This window comes from Podarcis vaucheri, assembly GCF_965113315.1.
Source record: "Podarcis vaucheri genome assembly, chromosome: 9".
Lineage (NCBI taxonomy): Eukaryota > Metazoa > Chordata > Lepidosauria > Squamata > Lacertidae > Podarcis > Podarcis vaucheri.
The window spans coordinates 61,540,141-61,561,826 of record NC_138767.1 but is presented as its reverse complement, the minus strand read 5'-3'; the positions used below and the strand labels follow the sequence as shown (position 1 = coordinate 61,561,826).

At 38.8% G+C, this 21,686-nt stretch overlaps 1 protein-coding gene and 1 long non-coding RNA gene across 5 annotated transcripts in view; one reads left to right on the top strand and one right to left on the bottom strand.

The window, feature by feature from the left end:
* The window catches only part of LOC309540975, a 145,551-nt gene that overhangs the window by 13,372 nt on the left and 110,493 nt on the right, over window positions 1-21,686 (top strand). The gene's annotated exons all lie outside the window — the stretch shown is intronic.
* The window catches only part of SLAIN2 (SLAIN motif family member 2), a 32,976-nt gene continuing 21,654 nt past the window's right edge, over window positions 10,365-21,686 (bottom strand). The window contains exons 6-9 of one of the 4 annotated variants that reach the window (XM_082238175.1): window positions 21,537-21,674; window positions 16,294-16,371; window positions 12,531-12,846; window positions 10,365-10,815 (exon numbers count right to left, since the gene is read on the bottom strand). In XM_082238175.1, coding sequence (XP_082094301.1) covers window positions 10,749-10,815; window positions 12,531-12,846; window positions 16,294-16,371; window positions 21,537-21,674 — 599 coding nt within the window. In that variant the 3' untranslated portion in view covers window positions 10,365-10,748. The remainder of the gene's footprint in view (window positions 10,816-12,530; window positions 12,847-16,293; window positions 16,372-21,536; window positions 21,675-21,686) is intronic. The other 3 variants (XM_082238177.1, XM_082238176.1, XM_082238178.1) reach the window with 3 other exon arrangements.

The window sequence follows — 21,686 nt, the reverse complement described above, 5'->3', positions numbered from 1 at the left end:
CACATTAGCTAAAGTGGTGCTTCAGGTTAAGAACAGTTTCAGGTTAAGAACAGACCTCTGGAACGAATTAAGCTCTAACCTGAGGTACCACTGTACAATGGCAACTAGATTGGATCTTATATGTGTATGCAGGCGCCAAACTAGGCTTTATTTCACCTGGGTCAAAGACCCATGTTGGCACCCCCTCACGCACATTTGTGTACACACACACACACAGAGACTGGGAGCCTCAGTGGCACCTCTCTGGAGGCTCCCCCCGGTGCAAAAAAACTCGGCTAGCCCCCCTGTAGCTGTCTGGGTAAGCTGGGAGAAGACCATGCAGAAAATGTGAAGAATATGCTTAATTTATAATATAATCATGGTTCAAGTTATTAGGTATTGCAATGTAACTTGATATTTGCAGAAATATCTGTACTTTAGGATTATATCCTCTCTTTTTGAGAGGGAAATTTTAACACACACACCTCCCCATGCACACAGTATAATAAATGGCTCAAGGACAAAGCATAATATCCTTTTACTTAAGATACTACATATGTGCTAATTCCTTCTAGCCACTGGGCATGAAATATGCTCTGTACATGCTCCAAGTAACTATTTTTATTACTACCGAGTATGTCCTTGGTGGAAGAAGTCTGGCGCTGGAAACAGGCTCTGGAGCTGAGCTTTGATGACTCTTGGCTCAAAGGAAAGCCTTGAGCCAGCAAAGCCACTGACGAATCAGGAGGTCTGAAGGAGAGACTTATCAAGTCAAGGAAGAGGGCCATGATTTGATGAATAGCGAGGATGCACAGGATGTAGCACCGAAGAACAGCGCGGCGCGTGTCTTTTTAATTAAGGAGATGTGTTTAGTCCAAAGCACATGTTCCTTGCCCATTGTTGTTTTGCCATCCAAAAGTCCTGTTGAGACTGGGGACACTGAAATGCTAGGAACAAAACGTCAAAAACAGAAAGACTGTATAGGGACAAGTCATACTGACGCACAGATCAGTATCGGACCACTTTATCAAGGCAAGCTTCTTTGTCCCCAAGTAACCCTTTCTTGGCACTTGCCATTTTTCCTTCCTGTGAATTTCTGCAGAATTCTCCTTGATGGATTCTCACTGCTCACCCCTCCATTACTTCTCACTTCCTCTCCTGTAAGGTTCGATATAGCCTTCTCTCAACTTGCCAAAGATCCAGGATATACGTTGGTTCACCTTTAAAATAAACTAGCATTGCTGCTCTCAAAGCATTGCATGTATGCTATTACTGGCTGGGCAACATGGAATTTGTGCATAAAGCACTGTTCTAAATGTTATGCTGGCTGCGTGGAGCATGCTTATAAACATGTGGGCAATCATTAATTTGTGTAGAATATTATTAAATATAGATACATACACCCCAATGAAGTTGTAAGAGAGGAACTAACAGGCACTGCTGCTTTCAAGGGGGCATTTAAGGGACATTTAAATTTAATGCCATTTTAGAGAACAGTCAGTTTCCTGCCTGTTCTAATCTGTCAGGCTACTTTTTACAATTCTGCTGGGAAAAGTAAAACTAGCCTGTGTTTAGTCTGCATGTTCAGGTTAATTACCATCTGTTAAGAACACGCAACAGAGCCCAGTGATAAAAACTGGCAGGCTCTGTTCTCAGAGGTGCATGTTAATATTATTATTAATAAAACCCTAAGAAGACTGTCCTATTTCTTTGCCAAATCCCAAATTTAAAGATGGTATGATTCTTTTAAGCTGATGCCTTGGTGAAAACGTGATTATCACCAACATTGCTGTTAGTCCATGGCAGAACATTCAGCTTCAGGAATCTTGAGACATTTGGTCAAGAGATCATCAGCAGGCTCCTTAGGAGCAGCAAGGGGAAGACAATGGGATATGTAAATGGGGTGGTATCCTTTCACCTAAAAGCAACAGCAGTTTAGGTATAACTAAAGAGGATGTAAAGATAATGTGGTGCTTTTACAGGTTTCGTAGTGTGTTCCTGCCTCATGTGAGATTAATAATGCACTTCTAGGATGGAAATAATTCTGACACTGCTGTTGAAGTAAAAGTAAGTGGCCACATTATTCTAACAAAGTTTAAAACATGGGGAGGGGAGATACAACATGAACACTTGATGCACAAGACAGTGCCCAACATCTGAAAGAATGAAACAAAGAAGTCTCTGTAACTCAACCAGAAATTACAAAAGGAAAGCAATAGCTCCCTCTGTTGTGTCCTTTCCCAAAGCACACATACCTAATGTGGAAAGAGACGGAATGAGAGTATACAAGCCAAACATACCATAAAATGAACATCAGAATCTGTGTGTTCATATGTTTAGAATAGAATTATATGGCTGTAGGCCTGGGAGGGACGAGTAATATTTCATTTGAGTTATTTTTATTTGCTTGCTTATTCCTTGCTGTAAAGCTTGCATTTGGGGATAAATATTTATTTGCTTCTATATTAAAGATGACTTCAGAGATTAGTTTTTCCAAAGGAAAATAGTCTGCACCCAGGAAAATTAGGAGTCAATCATACTAATCGATATATTTATGTTGCAAAAACAGTTCAACATTACATTCAACTTTTATACTCCTCTGCAAAGGTATCTTCATGTACAAAAATGTTATTGTGAAGCAGGGTTCTATACTAATGTCTGTATGAATTAGATTAAAAGCCAAGAGCTAGTGAGGAGTGTGAGATGCTCTTAAACTCTTCTGAAACCCGAATTTGTGAGAGCAGATGTTACATGAGATTTATTTGCAGATAAGGGTGGCTTCTTTCTCCCCGCCCCCAAAATAAACTCCATTTCTCTAAGAAGGCCTAGGCATTATGGAAAATAGGTGAAAAATCTGGATTCGACTAGGAGCCAGCAAGCAACCTGTGACTGCTGCTATATAAAAATAAAAGGCTAGCTCCAGAGAATGCTGTCCCTCACCCCCCTTGAATTTATGAAGACAGCTTGATGACCCTTGTTCTAATTCAAATCTGTGTTAAGAATGAACAGGAATGGGAAGTTATGATCAAAACGTTATGGAGCTCTAGAGAAAACCTTTAATCCATCACTGCACTCTTAATTATGATAAAATGTCACTCAGGTGCCATCAAAACCTATAGCCTCATTATTGGCTCAAGATGACACATCGATCCATCTTCTAACAGGAGCCACCATGCCAAATAGTTCTAACAGATTAAAATCCAGGGGTGGGGTGGAGAACCTATGGCTACCCAGATGTTGCTGGACTCTCTCATCAGTTGCTCTAGCAAATGATCAGGGATGAAGGGAGTTGGAATCCAAGATCTGGAGGGATGGATTCGGTCATCAGCTACAATCACTGAGCCTAGTTGGTGTGGGCCACTTAAAGGTAAAGGGACCCCTGACCATTAGGCCTAGTCGTGGCCGACTCTGGGGTTGCGGCGCTCATCTCGCTTTATTGGCCGAGGGAGCCGGCGTACAGCTTCCGGGTCATGTGGCCAGCATGACTAAACCGCTTCTGGTGAACCAGAGCAGCACACGTAAACACTGTTTACCTTCCCGCTGGAGCGGTACCTATTTATCTACTTGCACTTTGATGTGCTTTTGAACTGCTAGGTTGGCAGGAGCAGGGACCGGGCAACGGGAGCTTACCCCGTCGCGGGGATTCGAACCGCCGACCTTCTGATCAGCAAGTCCTAGGCTCTGTGGTTTAACCCACAGCGCCACCAAACAGAGAAAGTCCCACAAAAGATTTCCCTTTACATTCTTCTGGGTTTCTTGTCTCCTGTACCAGCGTGGCAAAAACAACTCAATACTCTGTGCATGAAGGTAAAACAGTACTGCACACAAAGGACATTCAGATGAGAGATTTCTGCATAAATGCCAAAGGGAAAGGAAGAGCCTGTCCTCCTTTCCACCTGAAAAGGAAAGCCGCCATATGGCCACTGGATTCAATGTACTACCTGACATGTTGACTCAGTGCATCAGTGCATTGCAGCTGCTCCCTCTTGACCTCACCGCTGAGAGCTATGACTAACCTTTCCCATTCCTTTGTTCCTTTAGAAATACAGCACTCTGTCCTTAATTGCTCCTGTCTTTTTAGTAATAAATTATAACAATAGTCTCAAGGGACGTTAGGCTTGCTGGGATGTGTAATAGTGCTGATGTCACTAAGAGCTTTCCAGTGCATTCAGATGAATTACTATTAACTCCTTTGGTTCTGCACCAAACTGTTGAACTATTACTACAGAACTGGTTACGATGGCAAAACAAAAAGCTGCATTATATCCCCATGATACAATACCTCTAAAATGTTGTGAATCTTGAAGCATACGGTGCAATATTTCACAGCATGTGCTAAAATCAAAGTCAATTATTGGTTTATATAGCAAGCATACCATCTGCTGTTGTGCACATTTACTTTGTGTTCAGTGGGTCTCACTGCCTGGTAAATATGCATGAAATCTTGCCTTATTTGTTCAGCTGCAATTAATATAAGCCCTGAAAAGATATTGTATCAAGGAAAATGTTTAGAAGGGGTCACAGTTGTCTCCACTGGCCTTACCTTGCCCCGGCCCCACTGCCGCAGGCTGCTGGGACATTCATCCAACATTCTGCTTGGCAACTCTACAAATAGGTCACAAGTTGCACGGTTTCAATGTGAACTGACCCATACATCTTTGCTGGGTACAGAAACAACACAACACCTTTAAAAAAGACAGATTAATGTGCGAGTGTAATCTCCATCATTCCCCTCCATCATTCCATTCTTTCATTAACTGCCCAAGGCTACCTTAGACAGTTTCAGGTTTTTATTTTTTTCAAAATCCATGCCACTTGTTTGCATGTCTATGTATCATAGCCAATGTGTCACTGCCAATGGAACACATGGCCACTAATACCATATTAAACAGATGCGTAACTTTTTTCTGTGGCGTTTCGATTCACCATTTCTATAGCACCTTTAATGCCCCAAAGTGGCCTATTCTCCAGCTTGCTTGTCATCACAACCACCTTTTAAGCAACAGCAAACTGAGGCACAGTGACACAACTACTTCTAGTGCCTTTACATCTAAGCATCAATTTCAGCTCATATTGCCCAAGTCCTTTAGCTTCTAGACAAACTCTGGGTATGTGCAACACTTGTTTTCCATTTCTGCCCTCTAGTCCTCTCATTTTATCAGCCCAAGATGATTTTGGCAGGCTGACGTTCATCGTTTTTCTTATTTTGTTGACTGAAGAACTTGCAAGCATCCCTGGATGCACACAGTTCCACGCAGGCCAGAATTGTAAGGCGTCTTCCCCCAATGAAAACAAATGGGATGTGAAGTTCCCTGTTGTCCTGAGCACACTCAGCCCAAGGAGGACAAATGGCTGGTAGTTTTGTTCTTTATTGACAAAGCATGAGCTTACAGTAGCTCCAAAGGGGCACAGAACACACACATGCTTCTGGTGACGAAGTATTAGGCAAAAATGCTGAGAAAATAAGATAATGGCATTTTTAGAAGGCAGTATGGTCACCTATTGACCAACATCAGAGGAGATTCCCAAGGGATCTGTATTTTGTGAACTGGGAAATGCAGCTGTTGTTGGAAACCTTATCTCAGAGTTAAAGGCAAGGCTATTGTAGAGTGGCTAGGTTTAGCTGCATATACATTTGTGGGCAGGTACAGGGGAGGAAAAGGCACTACCGAAGAGATCGCAAAGGGTGGTTAACTTACCCTGGAACTTCTTGTACCTGAAGCACAGCAGATTCATCTTCTGAAGCAGATAAGGGCTACAAGGCCCCATTTCAGGCAATAGCTTACATGGGGCTGTATAAGAGAGGCTGTGAAAGGTTCACATTTTAATATATTTTAAACAAATCCCTATAACCCTTAAAATAGTATCATGTGGTACATTACACATTAGGATTTGACAGAGATGGCTACAATTTCTTACCTTCACCATAATAGATTGTGCTATGTATGGAGGGAAGAATTTCGATCTTTTCACCCACTGAAAACCTACAGGTCCACAAAATCATCTTCATACTTGAGACATCTTAACATCTGGTTAGTTTCTTCACTTGGTGAATTATTTCAGACATAGTTCTACAATTCTTTTTTTCTTAAATCCAGTGCTTTCCTATTATTTGTCTTGCTGCTACCAATAAAAAGATTAACGTTTTTGTATAGTATAGTTTTGTTTGTTAACCAATTTGTTACATTTTACCCAAAAGGTAACCCCCAAAAAACTTGAATCTTTGGGCAACCCCACCACATATGGTAGCATATTCCCAAAGCAGCATAGTTCTTTCTCCAGCACTCAGTGCAGAGTACAGTCGTTAAGCCTATTTGATAAAGGTTCGTTTCCTGCTATTAAGATTTTAGCCTGGTTGTGAGGTACGGAAGTCAGATAAAATAGAAACAATTGTTGTTGGCTGAAATTGTTCATTCTCACTGAAGGTTCCTTCTCCTGTAAATGTATTGCTTAAAATGAGGCCTACAAAAGGAACACAATATTTATATTCTGGCTGCAAACATATTGTAGGCAGAAAATGTGAATTTTTCGCTGTTGCTTCTTCCATCTTCTGAAACTAAGTACAGTGGTACCTCAGGTTACATACGCTTCAGGTTACAGACTCTGCTAACCCAGAAATAGTGCTTCAGGTTAAGAACTTTGCTTCAGTATAAGAACAGAAATCGTGCTCTGGCGGTGCAGCGGCAGCAGGAGGCCCCATTAACTAAAGTGGTGCTTCAGGTTAAGAACAGTTTCAGGTTAAGAACAGACCTCCAGAACGAATTATGTACTTAACCCGAGGTACCACTGTATTGTGCCAGCAGTGTTACTACTGATTGTACATTTCCCTTCACTCAAGTTTTCCAAATAATGAAGAATCAAAAGGAGCTGCCTTTTCTAAGCAATCCTCTGGGCCAGCTATGTGGAAACACTGAAATTTTTGACTGTTAACAAATCAACTGGATGCTGGTAATTTAACCAGAAAGCCTTTGAGTTCTAATTAACATCACTTAAAATGCACCATTACAAATATTATCAGCATCTGTTTCAGTTGGATACAATCTAATTTTCACAGACACATAGTGGCTATTTCAAACAGACACTTCTAAGAGACATTAACCAATTGAGGAAAAATATTTGAATTGAAACAAGCTCTGTATAGGCAAAGGCAAATGCAGCTGTTTAGGTGAATAAGGGAAGCAGATGTGAATCTGCCTGCTTAATTCTGTCATGCAACCATGTGTGGGGCCTTTTTTCTTTACACAGAAAGGAAGATAAACATCGCCAGTAGATGTTGTTCTAAATCTATGTGTGTTCTCTTGTTAAAAGAACCATTGCCATGTAGAATTGCTTCTCCTACCCACACCTATACAGAAACACACACACACACACACACACACACACACACACACACACATATACATACATACATACACAAAAGGCAAAGCAGCAACTTTCCCCCCAATTAAATCAGAAACAACATATACAATTTCTTTGATGTGAATTTGCAATGCTTTTTTTTATAAAACACAGTAAGGGGAAGACCAAAGTGGCAAGTGGGGAGGGGGATTTTAACCTACCCACTGGAAATCCCTCCTACAAAGCTATTTGGTCCTACCAGCAAAATGAACAAGCGCAACCCTGTATGCCTGTAAATTTTTACTCCTGTTTTGCTGCTTAGCCCTAAATCACAGATGTCCAATAGTAAGTACATCTCTAAAGAATGAAGATGACCAGAGTAATTAAATTAACTTCAAATGCTGAATTGTATATACAGATTTTATTTTATTTTTTAAAAAGAGTCAAAGAATGCTGTGGTAAGAATATTTATATTTTTTCCATTTTTTAAACTTTTTTATTAACACTTACAAAAACATTCAAACACTGAGAAAAAATTTAAATAACTTTGGAAGCAGAATTCTTTTTTCTGCCTACATACATACAACAATTCTGAGCTGTTGGCACTAAAAATAATCCACATTCATAAAACCCTTACTACTATTATCAAACATAAATTAAGAAAATCATAGGCACTAGTTTATCAAATTCATGTTTCCACACTTCTTCAATATACCCAAACCTCTAAACACATAAAGCCCTAGGATGTCCTGGTAATCAAATAAACTGGTAATGCACAAAATCTCCCCTAGTAAACTGGCAGTTTTCTTCTTTCAGGAATTTGTATTTGCTGGATTTTTATTATGATGTAGCAGCAGGATGTTTCCAGAACTTAATACACCTTCAAAATGATTGAACAGCTGAGTTTGATTTTTAAAAAGTGGTTTATAAAATAAGGCGATGCACCTTGGTTAAAAAGGTAACACCTGAATTTCTGAACAACATAAAATAAACATTTTCCTAATAAAAGCACAAATTTGAATTTCCTCACTTCTGAAGATTGCAACATCTACTTCATTAGAGCCAAGTTTGAAAAATGAAGCCCGATAGTTTTACCCAAAATATTTTGGTACCTCGCTTTCTTTTCTTTTTTTTTTTGCTCAACATCACATGTGTTGGATTAACAGTACAACACTGTTAATTCTGCCTCAGGTTTCCCACAGGTTATGGGCTACTTTGATTTCGGAAGACACACCAGATCAGTAGATTTCGTCCGGGCAGACTTTTAACTGGATGTAAAGATCAGGGGAAGTATTTTTTAATTAAAATGAATTCCACTTCCCAGACTGTGCTTATGATTCGCAGTGTGTATCATTCCACTATATAAAAAAGTAGCATTGGAAAGAATTGTGAAGAAATCTACTTAGAAGACCTGTTTAAACCGAGAATCGGAAAGAATGCCCCATCTTTTTGGGTACTTGGAGCTGTTCATAAACCTTTCTTCCCATAATGTGTCTTTAGAAATCAGCACCCTAAAAACTCCTGCAGTAGGAATCCCATGACTTAAACATGGCAAAATGAAGGGCTTCTTGTTTAACCAATAAAGACTGCCCACGGATTACGAAACTGCTGGATCAGAGATCTGGTCCTATTCTGTCTTGTTCACTTATCCAATTCAAGTAAAAGTTGCATGGCTTTTAATCCACTAAACTAAGAAAACTAAAAATCCGAGGACTGTGAAATTCTAGGATGAATTACCATTTGCTGCAAAATTCAAAACACACATATTATGAGGCAGGCATGAATGAGGTTCAAAGGCAACCTACCACACATTCCAACAGAGCCTGTTGGATTCTTCAGTCATTACATAAAAAGAATCCTGGCTGCCTTGTTTTAACAAGAACTTCATGAGTGCTGCAGACTCACAGCGGATGTCATACTGAGAGACTGCCCCATCCATAGAGACATTTACAACAGACCTGCTCCCAGCTTGCTGTTTTCACATCTTCAGTCGTTCAATGCAGCAAAAAACAAAAACATTTTAAAGGTATGTATGTGTGTGAAGGGAGGGAAATAGGGTGTCAATGGCAGCAGGGTTTTGTTTTGTATTTTTACTGAGCAGGGAACCCTGCAAACAAGTAAAAATAGTGATAAGTATTGGTTAGTCTGACAGCCACTAGAGGAACTAAATATCTTGTAAACATATATGGCTGGGTTGTTTTTTTCGTTTTTTAAACTCTTACCAACAATGTAAAATACAGGTGTAAGGCAAAGTACATAGTTAAAATACTAACATGGGCAATAACTTCGGAAGAAGTATTTACAATTAAACACAAATTAGTTTAGGAAGCTAATCATTTTTTTTCTTTAAAAAAAGATAAAGAAAACTCCCTCATACCATGAAACGTTACCCACATGAATATAATCATTTGGTATCAACAGTACAACTCATTTCCTTAGTATCTCTAGGGCATAAGTGCATAGTCATCTTTTCTTTATGTTAACTCTACGCATGTTCAGTTGAGTTCCAGGCTATTAAGCACTGAGGTGTGATTTAATGGACAATTTCTCCCTTTTCAAGGAAATTTCATCTGAAAAAGGACTTCTCAAAATAGTGTGAGCTGTGTTTTTCAAAATGTCGTTTGCAATAGCAAAGGCCATCTTCCTGAGCCAGGAACTGCTAAGTTTAGAAAGATTGTACAGTTGATACTAAGCCCTTTTGGCAATCCAAATGAAACAACACAAAACCAGTTTGGGTAAAGAAATCAACATAAAAAGATGCAACCTATCCAATCCAGATATATGAGGTCTGCTGCATCTAGACTGCTCAAAAAGATAAAAACAATGACATGGCTTCCCTACCACTCCCAAATGAGACTCCAGATAAAATGGTCCTGCTGTGACTCAGCAATTTCTCCATCCAAATCTTCCACAATTGTTTAAAAGGATTTCACTACCACAGTAGCACTTGGCAAGCCGCTTCCCCCCCCCCTTTGATTAATATGTTAATGTTTACATACTACAGCTCCAGAAAATTATTTTCCTTAAATCAAATCAAGTCACGTATGGATGTTTTAGATTTTATTTTTAATTTTATTTTTACGATTTTACATGCTGTTTTTCAGGATAGATGTTTCTTTGGCATTGTGTTAGGTGTTTGCCCAGATGTTGACCACTGTATCCATGAGAGCATTTATAACAATTTTTAGGTAGCAGAGGAGAGAAAGCTCCGGAGGTGAAAAGTGATTCATGTAAAAGTGATTTGAGTGATCACCAAGTATCTGATGTTAATGTCATTAAAGTGCTGTTTTATAATCTCTGCCAGCTTGTGCTAATTAAGGACAGAGGTCTGGGGATTTGAAAACCCCCAAAGTCTTATCTGATCAGTCTGCATATTGATCTGTCATTTAGCCTGAGGAAGGAGTACCTACTGAACAATGTTGCTTTGCAATTCAGTAGCAGCCGTCCTTCCAACTCTCATCTTTCACATTGCTATAGGTTTTGGGAGCTGGCAATGTTCTGAAACACAAAAATACATTCCCACGAAAGTCTTACACCATAATATACAAGTGCAACTGCTTCTTTAAAATTACAGTTCACTGAAGGTATTAGCACCAACTATTGTTCATTTTAAGAAGTTATCCCCAATATTCGATTAACTTTTAACAATATACGCTTGGAGTAACTAACAGTCAACATTAACATTTAAACAGTTTTAGCATTTCAGATACATCCGGCTGGCTGCTATTGGGAGCAGATGCTGGACTAGATAAGACCTTAGGAAGGCAATTATCATAAATACTGCCTGATCTTTTTTTCATTTCACTTTGTTCAGGTAGGTCAGGTTTCAGAAAAGACTGCTCCAATTGTTTTCTCTTAAATTTAACATAGTACCAAAATCAATCCAAACTGACCCGCCCACAAACAGCACATTCTACTGGGGCTTTTATCTTTGTGCAAACTATCTTGAAATGAACAAGAACTGTATTAAAACACAAGCATTCCAATGGAATGGCTTCTGGTGAGCTGGGCCCAGTGAAAATAACAAAGCATAAGCTTTGTATTGAAGTTAATTGTGGCAACAGCAACCTCTTTAGCTCAAAAGCCACTTACATTCAACTGAGAGAGAAGTAATAAATGATTGGTGTTAATACTGAACTCAGTGAGGGCTAGCAAATGGGAACTGCAATAGCTCTCTGTCTGTGGAATGCTCTCCCCAGGGAAGTTCGCCTGACGCCTCCATTTATACACCTTCAGGCACCAAGCAAAAACGTTCCTTTTTAACCAGGGTTTTGGTTGACCTGATCAACATCCCATACCTTTTAAAAATGTAGCCCTTTTGGGGGGAGGTATTAGTGGGTTATTGCTTTTATTTTTATTTTATATACTGTGATCTTTTTATGTGAACTGCCCTGAGACCTCCAGGTATAGGGCAGTATGTAAATTCAATTAATAAACTACTACTACTACTACTACTACTATGCAAAACAGAGGGTTTTCTGATCAAAAGCAAAAGGCTTCAGTTTGGATGTTCATCCAGCATTTAAAGTGGCTGAACTCCCACAGAAAAGGCAGGATTCACAGTTTGCAGGTAAATTCAACCCAGTCTTATATCTGGATTTTAGGGCCTTAGCCTTCTTTTATATAATTAAGATGGGTGCACCAGCTGAGCTGCGTGCCTCTCTGAAACCACCTGATGTTGCTACAGTGATCGCTTCCTTAGTCATCTCTTATCTTGAGGAAGGGCTGACTTTGAAAACAGTTTGGAAAGTTCAACAAGTTCAGAATGCTGCAACCGGGCTTCTTATGGGAGTGAAATCTAATGTTCGTATTCCTCCCCTTTTGTATCACCCACATTGGCTGCCAATTCTCTTAGATTGCGAGTGCAATTCAAAGTGACGGTTTTGACCTATAAAGCTCTAAATGGCTTGCAACCAGGTTACCTGAAAGATGCCTTTCCCTGGTTTTCCATAGCCCAACCCACTTCAGCCAGCATTCTGTGACCATTGAGAACGCTCATTCTCAGTCTTTAGGTCCTGTACCCCGACCCCCCAAATACCTCTATCTTGTTGGTCAGTGGTGCCTTTCTGACTACATAAAAACAGCACTATGAGAACTGGGATTGCTATTAATGCACAGCACAAATGATACACTATTGGAGTTCGAGACATGCAAGCACTTCTACGGAAGACTGCTTCTGCAGTATGAAATCTTAAAATGAAAGCAAGACTCACCTGCGAACAGGCTGTGCAAGTTTGCTACGAGGCACTGGTATGCCCCCAGCGGAGGGGGCACTAGGTCTTGGCAAACCACTCCTCATCCCTGTTGTCCCTGCGGGTCTTGTAAGCGTAGCACTGTTGATGCTGCTGGCTGGGCTTGGAGAGACTGAATTGGGAGCTGCTAAAGGCCCTGGTGAAGAGCTGCTATGTGAAAGCTGGACAGCTTCTGGAACAGCAGAGCTAGGTCCATGGTTACTAAACGCTTTTACCGGCTGTCTCAGAGCCAGAGGAGATGGTGCTGCTGGGGACCGGAATTTACTGGGAGAAGGAACTGGAAAATCAGCAAAACAAGAATGTCATTTTCAATGGCGAAGAAACAACAAAATGCAGCTTAAACAATAGGCAGAAACTGTTTCAGCACCTGCAATGTACTACAGATTCACACAACACAACACAACACAGAGGTATTGATGTTTTAGACATCTTTTTATAAGGTCAGAGTTTGTGTATAGCCTGCTACACACTCACAATGTTCTACTGAAGGAGACTGACATTTGATGTGTGGCAGTATAAAAATGGACACCTATCATCAGTTATGCTAACAGACAGAGAAATAGTTTTGTGCCTATTTTGGTCTGACCGTTTTCAACACTTTCTTTGGGGGTAGATATGTGTTATGCATACAGTCCTTCTCATTCAAATTATTCATAAGATGATGTAGCAAACCTAGCAGAGTTTGTAATGCACTGCAGATTTTTTAATAAAAACATGTATTTAGTATGAGAAATGCCCATTGCTACTGAATTTGTTCTGTACACTGTGAAAATACATTTATTAGGGAGTATACCATAAATATGAGGCAATGTCTGAGTGTTAAAAGCAATGGAGAAGGTTTTAATCACAGAGAATATAAGATGCTATTCCTTTAAGAAATCTAGGAAGTATAACTATAGTTCACAGACAGTGTAGCTAGACCTTGTGTTTCACAGAGGTGAACTACATGCTGGAATCAATATGATGAAGGCAGGGTTTATAAATAAAAAAACAATACTACAAACTCACACTAGAAATTATTGGAATCTAAATTCACATAACCAAATCTGAATTGCTCTTAAAGCTCTGAAAACTCCCATGACCCTCAAATTACACAGGCTACAGCATCTTTATAAAGGTGTATAGAGAATCCTTATTGGCATGTTTCTGGGGGAACATTCCACAGTGGCATTATGGAACAAGCCAAGCCAATGATCAGACAATGAACAAACACCCCCAGGCAGCCAAAAGCCAAAAGCAAGTGAGCTGTTTCAGAAGAGACCAACGACTACAAAAACTCCTAAATAAGAAAAGTAAAAAAGTACAAGAAACCTCAAATGTAATTGCAGGATTTAAAAGGCTTTGAACCTGTAATGAAATAATGGATGGAGTTTCAGTGTGCTACAGAAAAAGGTTTTTGGAACAACTGAACAATGTTTATAACATGAGCTTTATGAATAAAACTGAAGATGTGTTTTTTTTTTGGGGGGGGAAATTCTTACAGTCTCACATACCCTTTAAAATAAAACAAAAACTAGATTCCCTAGTCCTTTCTATTCAAATTATAAGAAAGACCATCCAAGCTCACTTTACACAATATTTCAGTTTCCAACACCCCACTCTGCCCACTTACTGCCCACAGCTGTGAATTTTGCTGTAACAAAAGGTCCTTTACAGAAGCATGTGGCTCAAAAAAGAATTTCTTTGTTTGAGCTCCAAACCCTGACCAGCTTTATGTAATTATTAATAGACTGCCTAGTTAATTCCATTACACAGAAGCCTTTTGCTTACAAAACATCTATGAACATCCACGCTTCTAGAGAAACTATCCACACTGATACGTTTCAATATTAATGATCTCAAGGCAAAACTGAATGGTCTCCCGTATATGACATAATAATGGCCCTTCACTTAAGGCAAGCATTGCAAAAATAGTAATAATGGAGGAATATGTAGTAACAAACAACAACACGTGTGTTGAGAATAAATACCTTGCGTAATCTTAGCCCTACAGGTATAATCTATCTGTGTCTACCGACCGACCCACCCAGAGTATTGATCAGCAAGCAACATCCTGATATAAGAAGGAAAGGAGAATTATAGCTTCTTGTAAATAACTGCAGTGAAGTATGCCACACAACCTAAACTTGTCATTTCCTGCTTTAAAAAGGAATTTACAGTATTCTAAAACAAATGCAAGAGATTGTTAGAGGTATTTTATAGAGCCAGAGAAGTAGCATATTGTTGAACTTAGGTGGAAGAAGACATTTAGGTTATCCATCCATTAACCATTCTAAGCAGAAAAAGGACTGGACACAGAAAGCCCTAAAGTCCAAAATAAAATTCTGAGACAAAATGTGCTTTGTGAATGATCAAATAGTCTGGACTGCTATTGAGTGTATCACAAAATATCAATAAATAATTAGAACAATGCTATGGTCCAAGAACAAAAAGAATTGAGATAATGGGCTTCAAGACCTTGCGTCTAAAGAAATCATTCTTTCAAAAAACTATTGTACCAAATCACATAAATTCTGAACTGACTAGCTTTACACTGTACCCACAAAAACTTTCTACACACCTAGTCATAGCAATATGAACACGAAGAAGCCTCTCCAAAGATAATTTGGCTAAGATTATAAACTTTTAATAGGGAGCCAAACCAAAATGACATGAATAATAGACGTAAGGCAGAATTCTTTGAAAATGCTACATGTGTATTCTGCAAATGCACTGCACTTGGCAAATGTTTCTGCTTCAAAATACTTAGAAAAAATGTTCTTTGAAATATCTCATTTAGCAATGACAAATGCAAGCTATATTTTGAAATTATGTATTATGAACCAAAGTATTAAGCAGATGTTTTAAATGATGTGTGCTGATTTTATACAAAGAATATTGAAGTTAAGGGCAACACAATGCTCTTAATCTGCCTAAGTCTAAACCAACAGCTCCACCTTCAACCAGGAGCAGTTGTTAATTTCTGAAAAGTATCCAAGTTTTCCGGGCTTGAAGAATTTGGTTCAGCTATCCCAAACAGGCTACAAAGAAGACTGAATAAAAATGACAACTAAGGACCCAATAATTAAAGGTCTATCTGGAGAGTGTTAGGCAACCTTAGAACTGTTCTGAATATGCCTGCTACTTTAAAATAAAGAAGAAGGCAAGTTGAATTAAATAGCTGTTCTCTTTAGAATTTAGCTTAGCACTAACTTTTCTTGAATTGTAAAACCATTAAGAGGTAAGAGTAATCAATGAGTTCTTTAAAATCATACCCAGTCTTTTGAGAACTCCAAGACAGTGGGCAATGCTATTGCCCAAAACAAAGGTATAGGCACCATCTCTAAACCTAGAAAACATGAGTTTGCCCCAACTTAATATAACCTACTCTTTATTCTTCTAAAGCAGAACATAGGATAAATTCTAACACAACTGATTATTTTATCAGTTAAGGTATTTAAGCAATCCTAAAGCAGTGCTGATAATAAGTTTTAAGATCAAAGCTTGCTAAAACTTAGCATTTATTTTCGTAAGAAGCATATGAAGGAAGATCACAACAGTCAACAGCTAGCCAATAGTCAATGCTGAAATGTTCTATAAAGGAGCATTTATGCCATTACATTCACCAATAAAAGCACTTGCTGTTAGACTCCAGTTGCATTATTTCAACTGCATAAGTCTAAGCACAAGCGAACAATTTTCTGAATTTAACTGGATTTCATTAAATGGCTGTAAGCTAATTTACCTCCTTTGGTAGCTGGAGTAGGAAGTAGCTGTTTGGTTTTGAAGGCAACACGGGGCATTTTTTTCTGCCTTTGCAGAGCTGTTGAAACAAAGACATGTCATATCTGTCTAAAGAGAGAAGATAATGAATTCAAAGTTCACTTAAGATTTTAGGACCTTATCTACCTAGGAAAAATCAGGAAGCAAAAAAAGCATAACAGTTTTCAAAAGCTGTTACAGCTCCAGTAGTAGTAGTAGTAGTGGAGGAGGAGTGCTTTGCTTTACAGAAGTGATGCTGACCACACTAAGAAGGATTGCAAAGGTAAATGTCAGGTGCTTCATGGTACAAACTGTGTTAAGCGTTTTAGCAGGCAAAGAGTTTCTTGCAGGCCAAAGCCCAAGGAGGCCAAAATAATCCACACGCCCAGAAGTGAAAACAAACCACCAGCCAGACATGCCACAGCCAAATCAGTGCAAGGTTAAGTTCAGAACACAACGGTCACATTTAACTCAACAAAAGACACAAAATTTCAGCTCCAAATAGTCAATTCAGGAATAGCTTCTTTCTTCTGAAGTTGAAGAAAACGTCTCATAATATGTATGTACATATATATATGCATATTTATACACAGGAATTCACACAAGACTGATCGCTTATTGAAGCTGGTATTTCTGCTTTAATCAAAAACTGTAATTCTGACCTATAAAGAAGAGTCAGGAACAAGCTCAAACAACAAAATGTCATCTAAAGCCAGATGCTGTATCTAAGAGGTCTCTTGTAAGCTAATGCCTGCCATAGATAGAGAGAACCATATAGGCAAATCAATGCTTGAAAAGCATTCAAGTATGGCTGAGAATTCAACACAATATGGTGGTCCTCTGCAACTGTCATCCTCAGACACAGTTCTAACTTAAGTCAAAACAAATATATATATTTATTAGTCGCATATACATTAAAGAAACTTAAGTGACTTGAAGGAAAGAAACATGGAGCTCAGCCAACCCTTCCCCATCTTTCTTGTGTGTGAAATATCTCATAGGATCAGTGTTGCACTCGGCAATTGCTAATCCAGGTTAAAACAAAATGAGATAGACCTTAAAATCGCTTGGATTTTAAGGATCCTGATTAAAGCCAGGTTCTCAGCAGTTTACTAGCACACTGAGTTTTGTTTTAACTCAGCTTGGCAAATAACAAAACTCAGATAGATGAAGACAAAGGGGGGGAAATCATGTAAGAATTGACGCACTGCAGAATAATTCAGATCCTGTAGCCTTCTCCTTAAAAGCAGATCAAGTCAAAAGCAGGCTTCTCAAGAACCTGCCCCGCACTTCTCTAGGTTTAGGACTATGCTGAACAACATGGCATTGAGAACTAGAATGAGAATTATCTAGATGAAAGTGTAACTGTTCTACTACTGCTACATTGAATTGTTAATACACACTTATTTGTCCTTGATTCTCCACCTCCCTTCCCTTAAGCAACGAGAAATGCGTTCTTTTTGCTTTGGATAAATGGATGTGCCCACTTTTTCTGACGGTACAAACTTAAGCATGGCTCTTCAGAAGTCAATTCTGTGGGGAGGAATTGAATGTTGCACTGTTGCAAATGTTCCACCAGCGTAAGCATTTCTGCTCGCCCGATGGAACAATCTCTCCTCTCCTTCCCCCACGCACTGTTTTCTCCTGAACTCCCCTTACAGAGCCAAGGGGGGTTGTATTTATGATTCCACTATTAAGTCACATATATAAATCTAATAAACAACAACAATAATGCCATTAAAAGGTGTGGCTTACTTAAAAAATAATAATCTTACGGACTGAAAAAACTATTCAAATATAAATATTAGTCCTTAAAATATAGTCCAGCCCACAATCTTCTATAGTGGATAGATAGACATGTAGGATATACTGTTTGCTTTAATGCTGTATAAAAAGCCATGGGTATGTTACCCAACCAACACTTTCTCTGACAAGTAACATCAAAATACAGTTTCAAATCAAGTATTTAACTCATGGCAAGAAATGCCTTGCTAAACAATGCCAGAAAAAGGCCACCTAGTATCTGCCTTCAGTGTTGGAGAGAGAGAAGCATTTAGGAATCTTACAAAAAAGGTATGTCTTTTTTAGAAAGACACATCTTGTGACCATTCATTCCATAGACTGCATTAATATATGCTTCCTCTGTATATTCTAAACCTACTGAGGGTTTAATTGGATGATCCCAGTTCTAATGTTCGAGATAATTTCTCTTTTCACACACATGCTGCTCCATACTTGTTCCAGCCCACAATCATCTTTGCCACACATTTTCTGTGGCATTTCTAGAATTAAGATATCCTTCTGGAGACTGAGTGACCAGTGACCAGAATAAGACACAGTGTTTCAAATACTGGTGCACTACCAACTTGTACAGCTATTTTATTTCCAACCCTTTAGAGATTCCTAACCTTGAATTTGCCACACCTCCTTGAGCTTTCTATTTTAACTTCACAATCTGTTTCCCAGGTAGTTGGAATCAATTCAATGTATACGTCAAGTTATAATTAAAAGCCGCTTTGCGCATGATCAAACACCTGCCACTGTTCTGCTAACTAATTCAGTTGTAGAGTTCCACAGAATCTGCTTAAGCGTTTACCATTTGAAATAGCTTGGCGTAATATGCAAAATGTCCAAATAAGTTTGGAACAAGTTAAATACTACTGACCCCAATATAAACACTTTGTTTTACACTGGCAACTTTCCAATTCTTTGGAAAGGAGGGTGATTTTAGTAGCGAGTTGTGCATTGTAATTAATAAATCAGAAATTTAACGTTTTGTGTCTAAGAACTTACATATGAATGTCACTCTGCTATGATGGCATTTCCTGATCATGACTTCTGTCTTCAGTAATACATTTGTTGATAAAGTTGCTCACATTGATTCCACTGTATCAGTCAATAGCTAAATTAACACCTTTTTCATTCTACAATTTGTTTGGTAGAAGACTGCAAAATTCGCCTTCTCTGTTACTTAATAGTTTAAAATAAGGTTTCAGAATAAACCACACTTAAGAAAATGGAACCATAAGGAGGTTACTAACTTGTATGCGAGGTATAGAATGTTCAGGTGACCATTTTTCATGAGCTAGAACAAGCCTTGAACAGGACGAAAAACAAAGCCAAACAAATCCAAAATTTCAACTTACATTTGCAAAGGTTTGAAATAATTTTCATCAAGACTTCTACAGGTATGTTAATGAAATATATTTATGTTTATACAAGCTTAAACTACACTGATACACTGCCGACATACTTTTCATTACCACCACCCATATGTTAGGTATTGCAGCTTGTGAAAATATAAATTAGGGAGTGAACTAGAAGCAAGAAAAGGCAGAAATTAAAGCAACCCTCCCAAGTTAAGCTCATGCAGTACAACAACCTGAGGAAAGAGTGAGAAGACCACTGCAAGTGTACAGTAGTATTTTGCAAAAATAAGCAAATAAAAACCAGTAAATACAGGAAAAGCCCAAAGAGCAGAACCTCCATATGCAAAATTATATATACACAGGGATACAGAACCTGTGTCCCTACAGATGTTGGACTCCTATAAATACCAGCCACAAGGTCAACTAGCAGGTACCCCATCCCTTATCAACACAAAAACGGTAAGCGACATGCTGTTTTTTTAAAAAACAGAGAAGCTCCCATTAACACTTAGAGAAGCTTCCATTGTGATTAAAATAAAAGCTTTTGGAAGCATTTTTCATGAGGACTAGGGAGGGTGATTAAGCTCCCTCTCTCTACCAACCATAGGCCAAATACTGACTAGGCCACCAGAGTGGTTGCTAACCTCAGTTAAACAAAGGTACACACAATGTTAAACCATGTATTTGTGTGTAATTTGGCTATAGGCTTCCACAAAAGCAGTTAGTTTTCAAAAGGGAAGGAGAATGCAAATTTCAGTCCCAAAAGAGGAAAGCACTGCCTACATTATTTTTGCACGATAGGGACCAGATTCATATCCCTTACAAACAAGGAAATTATGATCAGGAATTGAAAAATCAGATCTCCATTTATATAGGCACACCTTTCAAACAAGTTCCATTAAGGGAGAGGCTGATTCTTTGGCAACATGGATGTGTAAACACTTACTCCTCAACTTCTATTAATAAAAGAACCTGTTCATACAAGAGCTTATTACTCTTTGATCCCATAGTTCTATTACTATACTCAGGTTATTGCATTATGTATAGTAATTTACAATTTGTCATTTGCAGAAAGGAGTGCCAACTTTGTTCAAAAGGACATTTTCCTCTGGTGAATATTTTTATATTTTCTACACAAAATTATTGTTTCAAAACAATTCAGGAGACAAGCTTATGGCTATAAAAGTGTACGCCTCTGCAAATGTTTATGTATGCAGCTGATCCGAGTAATTCCGTTATGAATACTGAAAAGTGAAAATAACAATATGAAAATGCAACTTCTTTCTTTTAAAATTTATAATCCATCTTTCAGGCTGGCAGGCACTTTTGAGTTTGATGTCATAATTTTCAGTCATTCATCTGTTGGAAGTAACAGAAATCCTGACTCTCATTTCATATTCACTTCAACTGCTTGATACTCACTGAAATTTGTACCAAGGCAGAATGGCAAAAGATGGAAATGGGACCGTTAGTACACTTTTTACTCTCACCCTACGGGAATCAAAAGTGTGTAGCTGCAAATTTCAACACAGCTAGGGGCAATTCAGAAGACTTTATAACCCCTTGCTTAGGGATGTTACATGATAATGAATGCAAGCTAAATATAAAAAATGCAAGTTACACTTGATTAGCAAATCGTAAGAGTTAGAAGGCATCCTGAGGGTCATCTAGTTCAACTCCCAGCAATGCATAAATTCTGAACACAACCGGCCCCGGGGGGGGGGCGGCTTGAACCACCAATTTTCTGGTTAACAGCCAGACCCACTGCACCACAGAGACCAAGCTTATGGAATGTTCAAGATAGACCATTGTAGAAAAGGCTTCCTATTCAGAGCAGCAGACATTAAGGAAACCATCAATATTGAGAAGTAATGTGGGATGGCAATGTACACATTCTTCATTGTTAAGTACTGTACTTTGAAATGCTCGTTTGCCCAACATACATCAGATCTGACCAAGCTTGCATTATCTGCATGAAATGTCTAATCCCTTTACCATGAAACTGTAAACACGCTCCTAATTGTTTTCAGCCGGCGCTCAGAAGCTGTGTTTACAGCATCACTGTAAAGATACTTACTGGCTGAGGGTTGAGGTTGAATACGAGATATTCCTCCATTTGGCACTTGAAAGTTTGAGTCACTTCTACTGTTTTTCACAGACTCAACTTGGATGTTAGATGTCCTGGACAGGTTTGGAAGACTACGCCTTAGTTTCTCTGTATTAAGGA